Below are 21,362 nucleotides of genomic sequence, written 5' to 3'. Positions count from 1 at the left end.
ATGACCCATTATTATACCTCGACTGATACACTGGGGAGAGGTCTTCTGGGATCTGAACTCCCAAAGGATCTGTAAAGACATGCTCTGTGTAGACGCCAGTTTGGGAGATGTCCACTGTGTCTTCAGCTGACCCCGCATTCCCTTCTGTAGCTTCAGTTGCTTCTTCTGCTGTTGGAACATTTTCATCAACCTCACTATTTTCTGCTTCCACTTCTACAAAGTAAATAAAACACTATTCCGAGTCTGGGCTTTTCTCCTCCAATTATTTCCCCACACAAACCCCTGCTACAGAATTCCATTCCATCTACCCACTCCTTCACACTGTATCATGAAATTAAGAATTCTTGATTCCATTTAACAGTCATTACAGCATACTTTTTTTTTTTTTTTTTTTGAGATGGAGTCTTGCTCTGTTGCCCAGGCTGGAGTGCAGTGGCGCGATCTCGGCTCACTGCAAGCTCCACTTCCCAGGTTCACGCCATTCTCCTGCCTCAGCCTCCCGAGTAGCTGGGACTACAGGCACCCGCCACCACGCCCGGCTAATTTTTTGTATTTTTTAGTAGAGACGGGGTTTCACTGTGTTAGCCAGAATGGTCTTGATCTCCTGACCTCGTGATCCACCCGCCTTGGCCTCCCAGAGTGCGGGGATTACAGGTGTGAGCCACCGTGCCCGGCCTACAGCATCTTCTTTCAAGTTCTTTCAACCTTGTTACTTAAGATCTAAATTAAGTCCATAATGAGGCATCTGAGGGTAGCCTTAGACTCTATACAGATGGCAGGTAAAGAGAATGGATATACCTGGTGGTTTATCCATCACTGGAGAAGCACCATTGGTACTAGGGGAAGTGGCAGCTCCTGTCACACCTTCTGCAGAACAACCAACCACTGTGATGCCTCCTAACAGGCTGTCTGTCTCTGCTGAGCTGTTGCTTGTCATGCTTCCACATAAAGATGCTTTGTCTACCTGACCAGATTCTGAAAGATCTTCTCCTGCAGGGTAGTCTGTTTCTCGTGCACCTGAAAAATAAATCTTCTTGTAACAGCAAAGTAAACTTCTATAAATAACATTTTTTTTACTAAAACAATTACAGGTTTGAAATGAGAGTTATGCAGGTGAGATGTACAGCTAGTTGAATACAGGTAGCGCTAAATTTACATAAACAAATCTTCACAATATGGGAAGGTAACTTTAAAATTTAAGAAAATACTTCTATTAACACAAGTGCAAATAAACAAAAAAATGTCAGAAAATAAACTTTTTTTTTTTTTTTGAGACAGAGTCTTACTCTGTCGCCCAGGCTGGAGTACAGTGGCATGATTCAGCTCACTGCAACCTCCGCCTCCTGGGCTTAAGTGATTCTCCTGCCTCAGCCTCCTGAGTAGCTGGGACTACCAGTGTGAGCCACCACGCCTGGCTAATTTTTGTATTTTTGATAGAGACAGGGTTTCGGTATGTTGGTCAGGCTAGTCTTGAACTCCTGGCCTCAAGGGATCCACCAACCTCAAACAAGTCCTGGGATTACAGGTGCAAGCCACCACGCCTAGCCAGCTTCTGTTCTTAGCGAGCTCCTCAGCAGCCACAGGTTAAAAACAATCTAATCATATCTGACGTCAGCCAAAAAAAAAATTCTTTTAAATCATCAAGGCTACTGCTACTACTTGAAGTATAAGCTTCTATCCATTACTGTTAAAAATTAAATACCCCAAGTATATAGGGTGACTTAGATATTAGTAAAACATTAAAAACTAAGCATTTATAATATAAAAATATTTACAATATAAAAATAAATCTCATTTTTTAATTTAGAAAATTGTTTTATTTATATCACACTAAAAACTTTTATTGCAGTAAAAATAATACATATATATAAACAAAATTTGCCACTTTAACCATTTAAAAGTGTACAATTCAGTGGCACTAATATTTACAATATTGGCATTAATATTTATAACACTGTGTAGCCATCACCATTATTATTATTATTTTTTTTGGCGACAAAGTTTCACTCTTGTTGCCCAGGCTGGTGTGCAATGGCACAGTCTTGGCTCACTGCAACCTCCGCCTCCCAGGTTCAAGCAATTCTCCTGTCTCAGCCTCCCAAGTAGCTGCGATTACAAGCGCCTGCCACTGCACCTGGCTAATTTTTGTATTTTTAGTAGAGACGGGGTTTTACCATGTTGGCCAGGCTGGTCTCGAACTCCTGACCTCAGGTGATCCGCCCACCTCAGCCTCCCAAAGTGTCGGGATTACAGGCGTAAGCCACCATGCCAGGTCCTTTTTTTTTTTTTTTTTTTTTTTTTTTTTTAAACACAGGGTCTTACTCCCGTTGCCCAGGTGGGTGTGTAGTGGTGCAATCATAGCTCATTGCAGTCTTGACCTTCCAGGCTCAAGTTATCCTCCCGCCTCATTTTCTGTTTTTTTGTGGAAATGAGGTCTCACTATATTGCCCAGACTGGTCTCGAACTTCTGGGCTCAAGTGATCGTCCCACCTTGGCCTCTGACAGTGCTGGGATTATGAGTGTGAACCTCCATGCCCGGCCTATTTCTAAAGCTTTCCCATCACCTCACACAGAAACTCTATGTTTTTATGAATGTGCCTATTCTAGATATCTCATATAAGTGGAATCATATAATATTTGTCCTTTTGTGTCCGACTTATTTCCTTTGGCATAGTGTTTCCAAGGTTCATCTGTGTTATAACATGTGTCAGAACTTCTACCTAGAGGATAATATATTGTACTCTTAAAAATTTGTTAAGAGGGCTGGGCATCCCAGTACTTTGGGAGGCCAAGGCAGGCAGATCACTTGAGCCCAGGAGTTCCAGACCAGCTTGGGCAACATGGTGAAACCCTGCCTACAAAAAGTACAAACTTAGCCAGGTGTGGTAGTGTGCGCCTGTGGTCCCAGCTACTTGGGAGGCTGAGCTGGGATGATCACTTGAGCCTGGGAGGTCAGGCTGCAATGAGTTGTGACTGCACCACTGCAATCCAGCCTGGGCAACAGAGTGAGGCCCTGTCTCAAAACCAAAACAAAAATGTGTTAAGAGGGTAGATCTCAGGCTGGGTTCAGTGGCTCATGCCTGTAATCCCAGCACTTTGGGAGGATGAAGCGGGTGGATCACCTGAGGTCAGGAGTTCAAGACTAACCTGACTGCCAGGGGTGGTGGGTCACGCCTGTAATCTCAGCACTTTGGGAGACCGAGGCGGGCAGATCACGAGGTCTAGGAGTTCGAGACCAATCTGGCCAATATGGTGACACCCCGTTTCTACCAAAAATACAAAAATTAGCCGGGTGTAGTGGCTCATGCCTGTAGTCCCAGCTACTTGGGAGGCTAAGGCAAAAGAATAGCTTGAACCCAGGAGGTAGAGGTTGCAGTAAGCCGAGACGGTGCCACTGCACTCCAGTGTGAGTGACAGAGTAAGACTCCATCTCAAAAAAAAAAACAAAAACAAAAAAAAAGACTAGCCTGACCAACATGGTGAAACCCCATCTCTAGTAAAAATGCAAACAATTAGCCAGGCGTGGTGGCAGGTGCCTGTAATTCCAGCTACTCGGGAGGCTGAGGCAGGAGAATCACTTGAACCCAGAAGGTGGAGGTTGCAGTGAGCCGAGATCATGCCATTGCACTCCAGCCTGGGTGACAGAGTAAGACTCTGTCTCAAAAAAAAAAAAAAAAAAAGAGTAGATCTCATATTAAGTGTTCCACAATAAAATATAAAATATAAAAAAGAACTTCATTCCTTTTTATGGCTGAATAATATTCCAACATATGGATATATCACATACACTTCTTTAATTTTTAAACTAATGTTTTAACATCACATAATGTTTAATCCAAAACTTTAGAAGATCTTTCCTTATTAATTAATCCAAACAGTCCTCTGGCTCCCAGTTATTTTCTCATATTCCCGTTGTTTTATTTTCTTCACAGTATTCTTCACTACCTGAAAATATCTTCTTTATTCAATGGTTTCCAGTTTGTTTTTTAATCTTCCCTAACTAGAACATAAGCTTCATGACAGCAAAGTACAGAACTGCATCTTCAGCTGCTACATCAGTGCCCAGCAGGTAGGTGGTATGGATGGAGGGGAGGGCAGAGAAACGCATGACTCACTCTTACCTGGCACACTTGCAATGCACAGAACATGAGAGTTGCAAACAGTGAAACTGTCTAGGATGTTGCCAGGTTGAACAGCATCAATAATAAGAACTTTTGTAGCCGAATGAGTGCTGGTACAGATCCAAACTAGACTGGATAATTCTTCTTGATTTTTTAACTCCTTCTGCTGTTCCTGTATAGACAAAGGAGGAAAAATGTTTAAAACAATATGTATGTGCAAATATTCACAAGGTGGTGCTGTTACAGTAAAAGGCAATACTATTTCAAATTTATTTCCAGATTATTTGGAAGGGTAAAAATACAACCACTGATGTGGTTTGGCTGCATCCCTACCCAAAACTCAACTTGAATTGTATCTCCCCGAATTCTCACATGTTGTGAGAGGGACCCAGGGGGAGGTAATCTAATCATGGGGGCCAGTCTTTCCGATGCTATTCTCGTAATAGTGAATAAGTCTCACGAGATCTGATCTTTATTAGGGGTTTTCACTTTTGCTTCTTCCTCATTTTCTCTTGCTGCCACCATGTAAGAAGTGCCTTTCATCTCCTGTCATGATTCTGAGGCCTCCCCAGAGGTTACCTATGTAAGCCCAATTAAACCTCTTTTTCCTTCCCAGTCTTGGGTATGTGTTTATCAGCAGTGTGAATACAGACTAATACAACCACCTATCAATATTAATTAGTAGATGAAAAACTAGCAGTTAGGCTGGCACAGTGGCTCACGTCTGTAATCCCAGCACTTTGGGAGGCTGAGGTGGGAGGACCGCTTGAGGCCAGGAGTTTGAGACTAGCCTGGTCAACATAGTGAAACCATCGTCTCTACAAAAAATAAAAGACTTAGCCAGGTGTGGTGGTGTGGGTGTGTAGTCCCAGCTACTTGGGTGGCTGAGGTGGACAGATCACTTGAGTCCAGGAGGTTAACACTGCAGTGAGCCATGATCATGCCACTGCACTCCAGCCTATGTGGTAGAGCGAGACTCTGTCTCTAAACAGCAACACAAAACTAACAGGTAAAGCAGAACAATGATAAAATGTTCCATTATCTTGATCACTGTAGTGATTACATAGGTGTACACATGTGTCAAAACTCTGACCTATACCCATTTCAAGTGCACACTTTATTGCATGTAAATTATACCTCAATAAAATTGATTTTAAAAGGGTGCTGACGGACAGTAAGCCAGGGCATAGTAATCCCAGTTAGAAGTTGGACCCAGAGGCAAATTTTGGATGAAAGAGTTAAACTCATAGTCTCATAAACCAGGTCAAATGTTAGTACACGCACTTACCTTAAGTTCCTGATCTAACTTATCTAAACTACTCTGAGAGGCACTTCGCTGTTTACTGCCTTCTGTATCCAAACCAGCAACATCCTTGTAAAATACACTTGCTCCAACAACAGAACCACCATCTCTGGTCTTCCCACCAGATAAATTGACTCCAACAGCACACCACAGCTTCTCAGGTGAAAAAGAAAACAATATTAAGTCTAGAAATGTTTAGAATTTTCATGTTTTCTTAAAATAACTAATGGTTGTAAATACAGGTCTTTAATATAACCTAAAATTATAAAATGAATAATAACCTCACCATAGAAGTAATACTTATACTTTTTTGGTTTTAGAAAAAAACTACCCAGAGTTTAGAAAACATCTCCTTTTAATTCACAATGAACTTACCTTCATTGATGTATCTTTTTCATCTAGAGGTCTGAGATAGACAGGCACAGGTAAATTTTTCATCTTATTTTCACCTTGACCATTGGTTACCTAATAATGGTGGAAGGAGGAGCAAAAAAGGCACATTAGTAAGCCTCATCAAAAGTGAACTTCTTACAGGTCCACTGAGACATGAACAAGCACTGCTGTTATTTACTCCTTGAAATCAAGTTCAGGTTTTTTGTTTTTTTGTTTTTTTTTTTTCTTTCGAGACAGGGTCACTCTATTGCTCAGGCTAGAGTGCAGTGGCTTGATCACGGCTCACTGCAGCCTCAATCTGCTGGGCTTAAGCGGTCCCCTCCCATCTCAGCCTCCAAGGTAGCTGGGACTACAGGCACAGGCCACCACACCCAGCTAATTTTTTTAATTTTTTGTAGAGACGAGGTCATGCTATGTTGCCTAGGCTGGTCTCAAACTTCCTGAGCTCAAGCCATCCTCCACCTTGGCCTCCCAAAGTGTTAGGATTATAGGCATGAGCCAATAACAGGCACCATGAGCCAATGACAGGCATCAGCCAATTTTGCCATTCTTATTTGAAAAACAGAAAAATCAAGTTGAGCAATTCAATAAACAGGATACAATGGGAGCTCAAAAAGAGGCTCTAATTCACACATATGCACACACGTGCACATGCATATGTGTTTGTACATGAACATGTGAGTCTTTTGGGGTAGGAATTATGGAGTAGACAGATAAAGTTCCTGAAGACCTGAACTTAATTTTAAATGAACAGTTTGAAAAGTTCCATGCCAATGATTTTTTCAACAATGATGCTGGTTTTTTAAAAAATGAAATCTTCAAATATTAAACCAGAATTGCTCTGGTTACAGCAGAGCGGGTACCTCAAACTCCATGCACTTAGCCACGCTTTATTGACTCCTCCCCTCCTCACAGACTCAGAGCATTTCATTTGAGTTCTACAGCTCTAGAAAACAGCCTGAAAACCACCACCCTCCACGCTTAAATGTGTGCCCAGTCCATGCGGCTGAGATGAGCAGGGCTGGGATGCATACAGTGAATCCTTCATGCCCAGGCACACTCAACTCGCCCTCTTCTTTCCTGCTGGATGCTCTTACCACATGTGCATATTACCTGTTTGTACTTCTGAGGCAGACTCCAGCCAAAAGCCTGCACTCTACCGTCTTCCTTCTGAACATGTGCTTTTACCTGACGATACTGCTCTCTCTTTTGCTCTCTGCGTGAGGCTAAACTAGCTTCAGTTCTAAAAGGAAAAAAGATTTTCCTAATTACATGAATGCATTTAATTATGTTTATCCCCAGTTTTATCTCTCCTCTGTCACTAAAACAGCAAAAACAACAAAAATTTACATGATTTCAAATTAGTTTATTTCAACTATAACAGCTGCTTAAAAAGTGTTATAATAGGCCGGGCACGGTGGCTCATGCCTGTAATCCCAACACTTTGGGAGGCCGAGGAGGGCAGATAGCCTGAGGTCAGGAGTTCGAGAGCAGCCTGGCCAACATGGTAAAACCCCGTCTCTGCTAAAAATACAAAAATTAGCCAGGCACAGTAGTGCGGACCTATAATCCCAGCTACTCGGGCGGCTGAGGCAGGAGAATCATTTGAACCCGGTGGAGGTTGCAGTGAGCTAAGATGGTGCCACTGCACTCCGCCTGGGGGACAAGAGCAAAACCTCATCTCAAAAAACAAACAAACAAAGTGTTATACTAAAGCTGGTCTTTTTAAGTTTGTGCAGTGAATTCAGTGCCTAAGCTTTAACAGGTTAGCAAGCAGCTTTGTTACATTAAATTGAATCATCAGCCACCAAATTTATATCAGGTTTCAGATGCTGGCCATATGAAAGGGGAAAATTCTTAAGTATGTTTGGCTTTTTTGTTGTTGTTGTTGTTCATTCAACAAATATTTACTGAGAATATCCTAATGCCAGAAAACGTGCTAGAAGTGATTTAAAACTTGAGTAAATCAATATCTGCTTAGGAAGATTGATATAGGTTAGATTTTAGATCCCATTAACTTGTTTCAGAAGATAAAAATGCAAACTGATTTCGTAAACTTTGGAGTTATAAGGTAAAATATTATTAAAATGATTTTGAAAATAATTTGCCATTATTTTGGCCATTTAAATTTTCATAGGATGAGCTGCTATGTATATATACCACAGTTAACATATCTACCTATATGTCAGATACTTCACAGTTAACTGTATAATTGGATCCAATAACCTTTGAGATAGGTTATCAGATTAATTTTACAGACAGAGAAACTGGGGGCTCTGAAAGGTTAATTTGCCCAAGTGTTTGTACCTAATGAGCAGTAAAGTCAGGATGGAAAACCAAGTCCTCAGACACCAACAGAAATGTTCAAACATTTAGGATAAAGGCTCATTTATCTCTAAAAGCCATTCACATTTCTATTAATAGGTATTTATCAATGTTATCATACCAGCAAAAATGAGGCATTTAAAAAAAATCCTTCTCTTTTATAAAAACTGAAAAGCAGTTTTCATAAAAACTGTTGACTACAAGTAATTTACTTAAAGATAGCCAAGTTACAGAAATGATTTTTTTTTTTTTTTTTTTTTTAAGATGGAGTCTCACTTTGTCACCCAGGCTAGAGCAGTGGCACGATCTCAGCTCACTGCAACCCCACCTCCTGGGTTCAAGCGATTCTTCTGCCTCAGCCTCCCAAGTAGCTGGGATTACAGCCACACACCACCACGCCCAGCTAATTTTTGTATTTTTAGTAGAGATGGGGTTTCACCATATTGGCCAGACTGGTCTCGAACTCCTGACCTTGTGATCTGCCCGCCTCGGCCTCCCAAAGTGCTGGGATTACAGGTGTGAGCCACCTTGCCCGGCCCAGAAATGATTTTTTTACAGATTTACCTGAATCCTTATAGCTGATAAAAGGCCAAGAATATTCTGAACCACTAACTTAATTTAGAATATAATGATTAACTTGGAAAAGACTTACTCTTCACTAAGGAAATCAAAGGCTTTGGACTTATCCCCAGGGAGCTGAGATAAGGTGCTGCTTCTTTTCTTGACGGATGGAGTAACATGAGACGTGGGTGCATTGTACTTCAGATTAACAGGTGGTTCAGGCTTCTTAGTCGTGTTACTTGAGGAGCTGAAAAGTCGGCTGAAACTAAAAGAAGAAAGTATGTCTGTGTGTCACATGTACTGTGAGAAACAATCCTTGATTTTCCACAAACTTTTATGTTGAAGAAAATTTCAGAGTACTTTTACAAGGCAATGAGTTAGAAACTGGCAAAAACAGTTTTTGTAGTCACACGCTGCAGCCTTAGCAGTAACTCATAGCCAAACTCAGACATTCAGTGAAGAGAAACTATTGCTTAGAATGGCGGGTGCCTGTTCTTTAACTAGCAATTTGCATAATGAAAGCAAGAAGCTCTTAAGTAGAGGAAACTTCTCCTACTGAATAAATATATACTTTTTTGGTTTTTTTGCTAGCTCCTACTTGGTGCAAGGTAAGAGCGATTGTTAAACTGCAAGGTTATGGCTGTGTGACGTGAATGGAAGCTTAGTATGCCAGTTCTAAAAACAGCTTATTATAATCAAGTACTGGAACACATATTACCATGTTAACACACATTTTATACATTTTCTGATTAAGCTCAATTTAAATAACTACTTTCAGGTCTATTTCTTTTTTAACTGACACTTCCATTAAATAGCAGATTCACCAAAAATGGGTAAGTTTTAATCACAGTAAACACATAGTACTTCTAGCACAAACATAACTCAAGCTCAATACATACACAATACTACTCAAACTCTACAAACACTAAATTTCTCATCTTCACTTTGTAAAGTTTCTTACAATCACAAAACCAGCCAATAAGAAACTTATTTAACGGGGATCCAGGTCATTTTCAAGTCTCTAAATAATTCCCCATTATTTAAATTTGGCAGAGGATTGCAACAAATACACAATCAACATGATGCAGCTTACGATATCATATTTTTTGTCCTTGAGAAGAGCCTTACCGAGTTGGCACACTATATATTAAAAAAAAAAAAGTTCAGTTTAGCTACTTAACCATTACCCCTAGTTTAAAAAAAAAATGAAGGAAAGAAAATGGACATAAAATCATTCTTGGAAATAAATTTTGACTGTAATTTTCTTGTCTCGTGTGCTGTCTAACATCTTTGTTTTTCAATACTTACAACTGCCAAATGCTTGACCTTTTTTTTTCCTGCATGGCTGGATTTTCTCGTGATGCCCTACATTCAAAAAGAAAAGAAAAGAAATATTTATCAGTGAGGTTTTCTACCTTTCTTTCTGAAGAACAAGAGACCCAAGAAGTTCATGGGATACACAGAGGAGAGTCAACAATTAAATTCAATAAATACTGTAGTTACTTTGACCTACCATGCGTCAGTCAATCTGCTAAAGATTGACTTTAATTCTACTAAGAAAAATAAAATATCTTCCCTCCCTCAAAGAGCTTAGTCTACCGACAGAGGATTATAATACATGCTAGACAGATAGCCAACATACCTGAATGATATTTAAAATTTTTTGTTGAAAAGATACCCTCTAACTTTCCCTTTTATTAAAATATTGTCTTGTAAATTCCCATCTTTACATAAAAGTCTCTATCATCTATACTTGGAGCTCTCACAAAATAGCTTGAAACTTTGGCGTTCTGAGGGGTCATTTTTCACAAGACTAAAACTTTTCCATCACTGGAAAGATGACCACAGCGGGGAAGAGGATAAACTGGATTGACAGGTGATTCAACAATATTTCAAAAAATAAGATATTCCAAATTGATTTATAAGGTGGTAGGGATTCTGTCATCATAATCAGAGCTCTCTTTTCACTACTTTTTTGTTATGAACTAAATTAAAAACATTCTTTACTTCAGTAGTTAAAAGTAAGCTACTATTTCCTTTAATTTGTTGACTACCACTTGGCTGCTAGAGTTAAAAACAGCAATGGAAAGTGAAGTCCGGCTGGGCAGAGTGGCTCACACCTGTAATCCCAGCACTTTGGGAGGCCGAGGCGGGCGGATCACTTGAGGTCAAAAGTTCGAGACCAGCCTGACCAACATGGCGAAACCCTGTCTCTACTAAAAAATACAAAAATTAGCTGGGCATGGTAGCGCACACCTGGAAACCCAGCTACCAGGGAGGCCAAGGCAGAAGAACTGCTTGAACCCAGGGGGTGGAGGTTGCAGTGAGCCGAGATCATACCTCTGCACTCCAGCCTGGGCACAGAGCAAGACTCCATCTCAATAAACGAATAAATAAATAAATAAAGTCCACTTTCAGTTTTTTGAATATTTACTTATTATTTATTCGATATCCACTAAATACTGCAGTTAAGAACATACACTTTTTAGTGGGTTAGTTTCCTTGTCTAATAAATATAGATTAGAATACTGATCTTCCTTATGGGCAGTTATAAGCAATTACAATTACAGCAAATTTTAAAATGATATGTTAAAACACTTAATTCTAATATAACATTGGTAAAGGGTACATAAACTGTGAAATAAATGATGTAATCCTAAGGAAGTAAAAGTTGGCAATTAGAGAATGTGTTCATAAACTTAAAAACAACATGTCAATGCATACTATTATTGGTAAATCTGATATGACAATCCAAACTCAAAAATATGGGTAAATTAGGGGGCAGCTCATTTACAAGCTTTTCGGGAGTTCTTTCTAAATTCAAGAAACACTATTACTGAGACTATGACCATTAGATGGCAGCATCAGGTGAGATTTAAGAGCCAACTGACTGAAAGATACCAATGGAAGGGTGTACTTGGCATGAACAGTTAGAAAAGAGAAAGAAATCAAGCAAGAGTATTTTACAGAAAGACACTGAGTCAAAATAATTTATTTTCCTGTGTTGCATATGAAATTGTGATCTTTTCCTGACATTACTGGGGAAGTAGTATTGATTTCTATACTTGAAAAATGACCATCATTCCTAAGTAATAATAATTGCCTTTTAGAGGTCATGGTAACATCCTCTAAGATCCCTTACTGGCCCCAAAAGCACCTCCTTTGATCACATTCTGTTGCTAATTCTGAGTATTACTTTAGAAAGTCTCTCCTAGTAAACAGAGAAAGGGGCTTGGATCTCACGGGGCAGGACTTTAGTTCCAAATGAAGGAATATTCAAACCTACAAAATAATAGTAGGAAAATAATGGAGTGCTTGTCATACAAACCGAATCATCTCTGTCCATCGAACAGCTTCTTGAAGCTCCATCAATCTCTCTTTATACTGGTTTCGCTCCATGAGAACACGGGCCATTTCTACTCTAGTAAACCGTTTTCTCTGGGCTGTGGGAATATCACTCTATAATGACAAGAAAATGACATATCATTCTGGAAGCTTATAAATGTCTTGGTGGTTTATCTCAGAGTTATGCAAAATCTTTCAGTTTTTAAGCATTCCTTAATTTTTAATCTAGTAGATCATTTAAAGAAAAATGGCCTTATAAAAACAAAATCAACAAAGAGTTTTTTTTTTTAATATATTTTTTGAGACAGGGTCTTGATCTGTTGCCCACCCTGAAGTGCAGTGAAATCATAGCTCACTGCAGCCTCGAACTTCTGGGTTAAAGCAATCTGCCCACCACAGCCTCCCGAGTAGCTTGGACTACAGGTACATGCCAACACGCCTGACTCATTTTTAAATTTTTTTGTAGAGACAGGGTCTCATTATGTTGCCCAGGCTCGTCTTGAAATACTGGACTCTAGTGGTGCTCCTGCCTCAGCTTCCCAAAGTGTTGGGACTACAGGTGTAAGCCACTGTGCCCAGCCAACAAAGAGATTTAAGTAATCACTCATGACTACAAAGATAAAAGGCAGCAATTTAATTTCTGAATATATACACACATATTTGAACATATTATAAAGAAATCATAAAGAGTAGTGTGGGTCTGTTCTCATAGTTCTTAAAAATATATAAAAAATAAAGCTAAAAAATAAAAAGAACAGTAGGGGGCTGGACGCAGTGACTCACACCTGTAGTCGCAGCCCTTTGGGAGTCTGAGGTGGGTAGAATGCTTGAGCTTAGTTCGAGACCAGCCTGGGCAACATAGTAAAACCCTGTAGCCAGGAGTGGTGGCACACACCTGTAGTCCCAGCTACTTGGGAAGCTGAGGTAGGAGGATTGCTTGAGCTGGGAGGTCAAGCTGCAGTGAGCCATGACCATACCACTGCAGTCCAACCTGGGCAAGAGAGTACAATCCTGTCTTTAAAAAACAAAATAACAACAACAAAAAAAAACAGTAGGGCCAGGCACGATGGTCCACGCCTATAATCCTAGCACTTTGGGAGTATCAGTTTGAGCCCAGGAATTTGAGACCAGCCTTGGCAATGTGGTGTGAGATCCCACCTCTACAGAAAATAAAAAATTAGCCACGTATGGGGTGGCACAAAACTTTGGTCCCAGCTACTCAGGAGGCTGAAGTTAAAAAAAAAAAAAAAAAAAAAAAAAGCATAGAATTGCTTGAGGCCAAGAGTTCAAGGCCAGCCTAGGCAACATAGTGAGACCCTGGCTCTACAAAAAATAAATGTTGCTCTAACATTATTTTAATTCATGCTCTGTAACAATCATCACTTAGAAAATAGTTATGTTAGTTCCATTTATCTCAAATTACCAAACCACATACTCTCCCGAGACCAGCATTAAGGGTAAACTTATTGCCTAGTTACCAAGGTACTCAACTATAAGAGTCGCTAAAATACCAACATAAATGCAAACAGATGGAAACAATTGTATTAGCCAGAATTACTCTTAGACAGAATATGTGAATATAGAGTAAGCATAGGGGTAAGACCTCAAGGGAACATGGCTCAAGCCAACGTCCTATAGGCTTTCATTATCCACATTTTGGATCAAAGCTGAAAGGTTTGGGACAGTAAGAAAGACGCTAAGCTTAGCCCTTAGCAGTCCTCCTCCTTTATTGTTCTGTTATAGAACCTGGGCCTCTCCTTTCAATAAAGTTAAACAACAAATGATAAAGATCTTAAGTTTATAACACAGCAAGCCCACTAGTGGGTATGTACTCTGGAAAGGCTACTGCTCCTGCCCACCTGGAGACTTGTACTGTAATGTTTGTAACAACAGCATTGTAAAAAGCTGAGACAAACTAAATATTCCTTAGCAGGAAAATAAATACATAAATTGTGACTATTCATTCAATGGGATATCATAAAGTAGTGAATATGAATGATAACTACAGCACTGTACTACATGGATGAATCTCAAAAACATGCCACTGAGGAAAAGAAGCTGGTCTCCAAGACTAAATATAGCGTGAAACACAAAAAAGGAAAAATTAAACCATATATACATATGTGATATGATAAAAATTTTTTTTTTAAGTTAAGCAAATGATAAATATAGGATAGCAGCTTTCTCTGCAGGGGAGGAACACAGAATAGTTCAATGTCTAGTAATGTTCTAATTATCAGATTGGGTGGTAGGTTCACAATGTTAATTTATTATGATTCATAATCTGCATGTCTTACATGTTTTTGTGTGTATCATTACATAAGATATTAAAAAACAGAGATTGAAGGGGCACCAAGTGATCATTCTGTCCAAAACAACCACATATCTTTGGTCTGACCTTTGACCTGCAAACATTTGTTATAAGAATGATTATGAGGCTGGGCTGGGTGGCTCACACCTGTAATCTCAGCACTTTGGGAGGCTGACCAGGGTGGATTACCTAAAGCCAGGAATTAGAGACCAGCCTGGCCAACAAGGCAAAATCCCGCCTTTACTAAGAATACAAAAAATTAGCCAAATTAGACTCGTAGTCCCAGCTCCTCGGGAGACTGAGGCAAAAGAATGGCTTGAACCTGGGAGGTGGAAGTTGTAGTGAGCTGAGATCGCACCACTGCACTCCAGCCTCGGTGACAGACTGAGACTCTGTCTCAAAAAAAAAAAAGACTAGGAGTATGCTAAGGATATTAGCAAGAAGCTCATATTTATTCTTTTGTACTTATGTTCACAACAATATGAACTAATTGACTAGTACTAAAGTTCTAGACTTCATCTTTTTAATACTGTTAAATAATTTTTATTATTAAGCTTTCATATTTCTAAATCAAAATTTGAAACAAAACAACAATAACAACAACCAAAAACCCCAAAATGTCCCAGTTGGTCCTCAAATTTGAACATGCAAATACAGGTAGAGCACAGAGGCACAGAGGGAAAATGAGCACACTGCATGGAACTAGAAAGCTCAGCATCTGGATACCATGTAGAAGCATGAGCTATCCTATTCATGACCATAAACATGTTTCCTGACTTTTAAAAATCTTTATAGTATTATATCCAAAGCTTACTTAGGAAGATCTTCCCGAAATACCAAAACATGGTAAGGTAAGAAAAGAAGTCCAAAATTGTAAACCTACATCATCGTCATCTTTTGCTTTTTGCCTTGCATCTTCAGCTTCTGCCCGAGCTCTAGTGGGGAAAAAAACAAAACAAAACATGTTATTTGAATTGAGCTCATCTTTTCAAAAAAATAAGAGTAGTTCAACAATTTTAACTACCACTAAAGGATTATTTTTCTTTTCCCAAACAGGGTATTTAGCCACCTTCATTTGGTGGAGTATCATCATATCATAGCATTGTTCAGAAATAAACAGGTATTAAAGAAAGTGGGATAAAAAAATAATGTTTTAAATTTCCTTATTATCAAAACAAAGATGTTTGAACAGTCTCTAACTCTTTTTGCATCATTACAGACATAAAAAATAACAATATTTAGGCCGGGTGCAGTGGCTCACGCCTGTAATCCCAGCACTTTGGGAGGCCGAGGCAGGTGGGTCACCTGAGGTCAGGAGTTCAAGACCAGCTTGGCCAACATGGCGAAACCCTGTCTCTACTAGCAGTACAAAAATTAGCTGTGTGTGGTGGCAGGCACCTGTAATCTCAGCTACTCAGAAGGCTGAGGCAAGAGAATCGCTTGAACTCAGGAGGCAGAGGTTGCAGTGAGCCAAGGCCTTGCCACTTCACTCCAGCCTGGGCAACAGGAGTGAGACCCCGTCTCAAAAAAACAAAAAACAAAAGACAATAATATTTAGATGACAGGCTAGCAACTGGAGGGGCCTGCTCACAGCAGAGGCAATGGGCTGGGGCACTTTGCCCTCTCCCAGGCAGCTCTTGGCCTTCCAGGCTTGAGTGGACAGAAGGTCTCAGTCTCAGGGTTACATCTGTAACCCTCTGTGGCATAACCGGCAAAGAGTTTGGTTTAGAACAACACAGTTAAAACTTACTTCCTAAGCTCTTCCTCCAATTCTCTGTTCTTTTCCTCTAGTTTCAGTTTGGCTTGCTTCACAGCCTCCAATTCCCCTTGCAGCACATCTTTCTCACAGGTCAGTTCATCCACTTTTGCTATCAAATCATTCTTCACTATGTTCAAAGCATTTCTAAGAAACACATATTTCAAGTGCATCATTACAAATAAATATTCTTTCCATCTTTCAGCTATTCCTTTGTAGACTAAACTGTACAACCATAAAGATGAATAATTTAATACTTCAAGACATTCTATCCGATGTTGTTTGTAGATAAATGCAAAAAGAACACAAAGCAACAGTCTAAGGTTTTACTCATTTATCAAATGAATAAAACAAGACAGACTATCAATTACTAAAAAGTGAGAAGATTAAATTTTAAAAATAGCATTCAAAAGGTTACTATTGTTAATAATTCCTCAGAATATATTACCCAATCAATAAAGTAAAATTATTTCTTGATGTTACCTTTAATAAATAATGAGAAAACAGTTTAAACTGGAAAGTTAAGACAGTCTACGCTGAAGAAAAAAACCTGAGATCCAGTTCCTTTGGGTATGGTGGGTATAGGACCTTATTATAACTGCATTCTGTCTTGGATATACACAGATGTTCCAAAGTTGCTCTGACACAGCAAACTGACAAAGGAACCCAGTCAGCTTTTCCACATGACTGGGGATCTGTCCCACTAAATGTGTCTGAGGGGTTAAGACTCCACAAATTGCACCCAAGAATGCACAGCTATGGAAGACAGCTCTGAAGAGGAAGGCTGAGTATACATCAAAATATTTGTGTGGAAATAAAAGAAACCCCAGGAGAAGAGATAAGAAAACAGACAAATGTTAAGGGAGGGAGCAAAAAAAGTGTAAAACCAGGACAAATCTAGAAGATTAAGAAAAACGCATGGATACTTATAAAGTGAAAAGGAGATGACAATCTGTGTTTCTACAAAAAAACAGGGCAAGGGAACATATCTAACAGGGCAATGTAGGTCCCAGCATTGGGGGTGGGGTGGTGTGTGTGTGTGTGTGTGTGTGTGTGTGTGTGTGTGTGTGTGTGTGTAACATATCTAACAGGGCAATGTAGGTCCCAGCATTGGGGGTGGGGTGGTGTGTGTGTGTGTGTGTGTGTGTGTGTGTGTGTGTGTGTGTGTGTGTGTGTGTGTGTGTGTGTGTGTGTGTGTGTGTGTGTGTGTGTGTGTGTGTGTGTGTGTGTGTGTGTGTGTGTACACTCAGAGTTGGGGAACGAGATGGGACAGGGAGATTCCATTAGTATTACGTTAAAATGATGAAGTGTCATTGACTTGGACAAGAAGAAAATTCTTTATCTTCTGTTAAAATTTCATATATACTTACTTGGTTTCCAACAGTTGTGTATTTTCTAATATAAGATTCTCAACTTCCCGACCCATTCCTATCAAAAGAAAAAAGATAAAGACTTTGAAAATAAATGCATCAATAATTATATACATTTAAAATATAAGCTATAGTCACAAGTTTTATTTTAGAAATTTTATCTGTCCTTTATTAATTTTATTTTGTCTATAATTTCCTTTGATGGACCTACTTTAATAGATTATAAAATTATAAATAACTATTCATTACGAACAAGGCTAAAGATTTTGTTGGCCAATTTCTTTTTTAAATTTGCATCGGCTTGCTAGGGAATGAGGCCAATTTTCAATATCTGTTAGTCTATATTTCTCATAGATAATATTTCAAAAGGATCAAGACTTTTCTGCCAAATATTCTAATATTCCAACATTATATAGGGTAAAAAAGAACAGCTTTAATATGGATCGAAATTGTTTCTAAATCACATCTGACCTTGTAGGCTTTTGCCTAAAAATTAGACCTTATTAATAGAGAACAGGCAAAAACAAGGCTAAAGAAAGATAGAACCCCAAGGCAGATGAAACCTTACCAAAGAAATTATGGTCTTAAAGCCCATGCATTCCATGTAAAGCAAAAACAAAGAACAAGAAATGTTTTACGTAAGAAACAGCATGAAAACAGATTATTAATCTATAAAGTTTTATACATGATATGAAAAACATCTGGACTCACAATGTTATGATTTAATGCATAATGATGTGCAAAAGACAGAAATAAAGATGATTTCCTTCATTCATAAGGATGCTGATATACCTAAAAAATGCTTTACCAATTCTTTCTCACAATAAAATTAACTATAATTAGATTGAAAATCTTCAATTAACAATACAAACTTTCCTTCAAAGTGCCACCTATAAAATAATAATGTTCAGTTATCACTTGAGTGAATGTCTTCGATCGTGTTTGGCATTTTAATGACTACTGTGAGATAAGCATGTAGAGCATCCAATGCAAGATCCAACGGAGTGGTCTTTAGGGAGAAGAAAGCTATTAATTTGCTTTTCCTAAGAAACTGAAGAAATGAAATAACACACTAGGGAATATCACTCAAAAAACAAAAAATCAAAGCAAAACAAAACAAAACAAAACCCACCAGTCACTCAACTTCAAGGAATTGTGAGCTAATAATGTTGGAAAATCACATACAATGGAAGAAGTAATAATCATAACCCAAGTAAACAGGAAAGAAATCTTTCTAAAGAAAACTACATAAGACAAAGGAGTTAACATGTCCTTTTATTTTAAAAAAGGTAATTTTCCAAATGATTTAAAAATTACTTAAAACAAATACAGCCAAACTAGGAATGCTACATATTCTGTGCACCTGGACTCATATTTTGTCTATATTCTAATTTTCTCAAAGATCAGGGTACTTACACCAGAAAGAATTAAATATCAGAAATAGACTAATCATCTACCTATGTATTACCCACAAACTGAAACCAAACAAAACAAAATAAAAGTCCCAAAAAAGTTTCCAAATTCTAACTCCAAAATGATCTTTGGCAAGATATTTGCTTTAAACACTAATGCTAACTTTTTCTTCCTTTGTAGATACAATGGCTGGGAATGTTAACTTTTTAATAAAGTTATAGAGACAGAAGAAATAAGAATGTAGACTGGTTGAAAAAAGTTTATATAGTAACTATGTTCGCTATAAACTCTCAAGCACTTAGATAAGCGTGAAAGCTGAAAATATATGAAAGGCAAAAAAATAGTTGAGCAGAAAAAAATGATGAGAAAGCATTAGATGAGAACAGCAGCCAAGAACACCTATTAAAAAAGCAGTAATATTAAAATATTCAAAATCATACACACCAGAATATTCCCCTAGGTAAGCAGCCCAAGAGAAAAATGAATGAGAATCTCAATTAGATTGTTTTCAGAAAGCAAGAACTAAACTCATTTACTTTAAAATGAGAGAGAGGAAACAAAGAAATTGACAAGATGTAGAGAAACCATTAACTAAACACAATGAAGTGTAAATATTTATAAAAAGGAAAAAAATTGAAATGTGTGCTACAGGAAGAACAAATCCTATAATATAGTTTCTAAAGTTTACATTAGCCATGAAGCCAGTAGACAAGACAGATATTCTGTAAACTGGAGGGTATACAGGACATTTTTGAAAAGGTACAAAGTCCTCAGTGGGCTTAGAAAATTCACTGTATGATCCATATATTATCCTACTTGGCTTGCACGTCTTTGGGCGCATGAATATACTGCCACTGCGTCCTCACCATCACCTAAATGTGACTCAGTCTGTCCCACCATAATATGTTGTGAATTTCCTTGTACTGTACTTTTATTGTTGGTCTTTTTGCATCAATGATACAACAGCAACAACATTTTTAAATTATCGTTAAAAGATTAACTGGCAATGTACAGATCTTACTCTTAAGGGAAAACACTACAAAAAGTCATGAGGATACCAAATGGAAACACATGATGGTGCCTTGAGTCTGCATGAGACCCGGATAAAGTAGAAATAAAGCCTTTCCGAGATGGCAAAAATAAATGAATAAAGTTTACATTAAATGTACACATTCCCAATGAAGAATTATCTTAACATATGATGTATAAATTGAATATATAACCAATAGGATTATCTAAAATTTCATTTTGAAATGATCAATAACTCTTTATAAGAAAAACATAAAGTGGCCTCATTTCTATTCAAGACTTAAATGAAGCACAAACTTAGGTCTAATACATTTGAAAACTTTACTTATTAAAAACAAACAAAAAAAATAAAAAACTGCCTGGCAGTTTTTAAAATCACCGAAGTTTCATTTGGATTTTAACACTGATTCTCCAGCTAGGTCCATAGATGAGCTTCAGAGTTATATGGTAATCCCTTGAGAAGATGCACAAGTTTATCTAGTTCTACATGTGTGTTTTTCCAAAGGTACATTGCTCTCTTACAAATTCACCTGTAAAGAATATTTAATCCCAAAAGGAGAAGAATCACCAATTTTGAGGTGAAACAAAACAGTCAGAACTATTTGACAATCCCATTCACTCAGTTGCTATGTGCTAAATATGCAACAGTGAACAAAGACACAGTTGTCTCAGCCACATTGAGCTTATAGTCTGTCCAGGGAGACAGGTACCTAAAAAATAACAGTAAAGTATGAAGAGTGGTATAATAAAATGCAGTGCCACGGGAATGCATTTCAGGGAAAACTAAGCTTTAATTAGGGGATCAAGGCAGAATTCCTGGAGGATGTATCACTTAAGCAAGGCAAGAAAAGAAAAGAAAAAAAAATATATATATATATATGTATGTATACACACACACATTTAGGAGAGGGAACAAACAAGCCTTGGTGATTGGCTGTGAGGGAAAGTGAGAGGTGCAGGATGGAGAGCTATTCATTCACTAAAACAGTGCCTGTTGGTCCAAGAGCAGCCTTGGGGGACAGAACAATATAGATAACAAACTGAGCTTTATACATGTCAAACATAAAGCCCTCCAAGTCATCTTAGGGGTGTCTAGCATGCAATTAGGAAATAATAGTCTTGGGCTCTAGAAAAAGATCTGGGAAGGAGATAAAAACTTGGGAGTAATTAGCCATGAAAACCAAGAAACAATGACAGCAAACATGATTTCTCAAACAAAGTATCAGGCCTAGGACAGGAGCGCTGATACCTGAAAGATGAGCAAAGGAAGCGGATCCTGTTAAGATGACTGAAAAGGTAAGAGTTGAGACAGGAAAGGACACAGGCAAGTTGATATCACAGAAACCCAGTAAAGAGAGTTTTAAATAAGAAAGTTGAGGGATGAGACACCAATCAAGAGAAAGGACAAATTGTTGAGATTCTTTTAAATTAGTAA

The 21,362-nt window shown here is 38.4% G+C and overlaps 1 protein-coding gene across 11 annotated transcripts in view; it reads right to left on the bottom strand.

The window, feature by feature from the left end:
- SPAG9 (sperm associated antigen 9) overlaps positions 1 to 21,362 on the bottom strand; it is a 153,725-nt gene that overhangs the window by 23,996 nt on the left and 108,367 nt on the right. For 8 of the 11 annotated variants that reach the window (XM_024234703.3, XM_024234705.3, XM_024234707.3 and 5 more), the window contains 12 exons: positions 17,486 to 17,543; positions 16,110 to 16,262; positions 15,243 to 15,294; positions 12,032 to 12,162; positions 10,012 to 10,068; positions 8,795 to 8,968; positions 6,931 to 7,060; positions 5,800 to 5,889; positions 5,410 to 5,577; positions 4,122 to 4,293; positions 799 to 1,017; positions 18 to 213 (listed from right to left, as the gene is read on the bottom strand). In XM_024234703.3, the coding sequence (XP_024090471.2) occupies positions 18 to 213; positions 799 to 1,017; positions 4,122 to 4,293; positions 5,410 to 5,577; positions 5,800 to 5,889; positions 6,931 to 7,060; positions 8,795 to 8,968; positions 10,012 to 10,068; positions 12,032 to 12,162; positions 15,243 to 15,294; positions 16,110 to 16,262; positions 17,486 to 17,543 (1,600 nt within the window). The remainder of the gene's footprint in view (positions 1 to 17; positions 214 to 798; positions 1,018 to 4,121; positions 4,294 to 5,409; positions 5,578 to 5,799; positions 5,890 to 6,930; positions 7,061 to 8,794; positions 8,969 to 10,011; positions 10,069 to 12,031; positions 12,163 to 15,242; positions 15,295 to 16,109; positions 16,263 to 17,485; positions 17,544 to 21,362) is intronic. The other 3 variants (XM_063718135.1, XM_024234706.3, XM_063718134.1) reach the window with 1 other exon arrangement.

The sequence above is a fragment of the Pongo abelii genome, chromosome 19 (assembly GCF_028885655.2).
Source record: "Pongo abelii isolate AG06213 chromosome 19, NHGRI_mPonAbe1-v2.0_pri, whole genome shotgun sequence".
NCBI classification, from domain to species: domain Eukaryota; kingdom Metazoa; phylum Chordata; class Mammalia; order Primates; family Hominidae; genus Pongo; species Pongo abelii.
The sequence above is the reverse complement of the archived record's forward strand: the minus strand, read 5'-3'. Positions and strand labels throughout refer to the sequence as shown.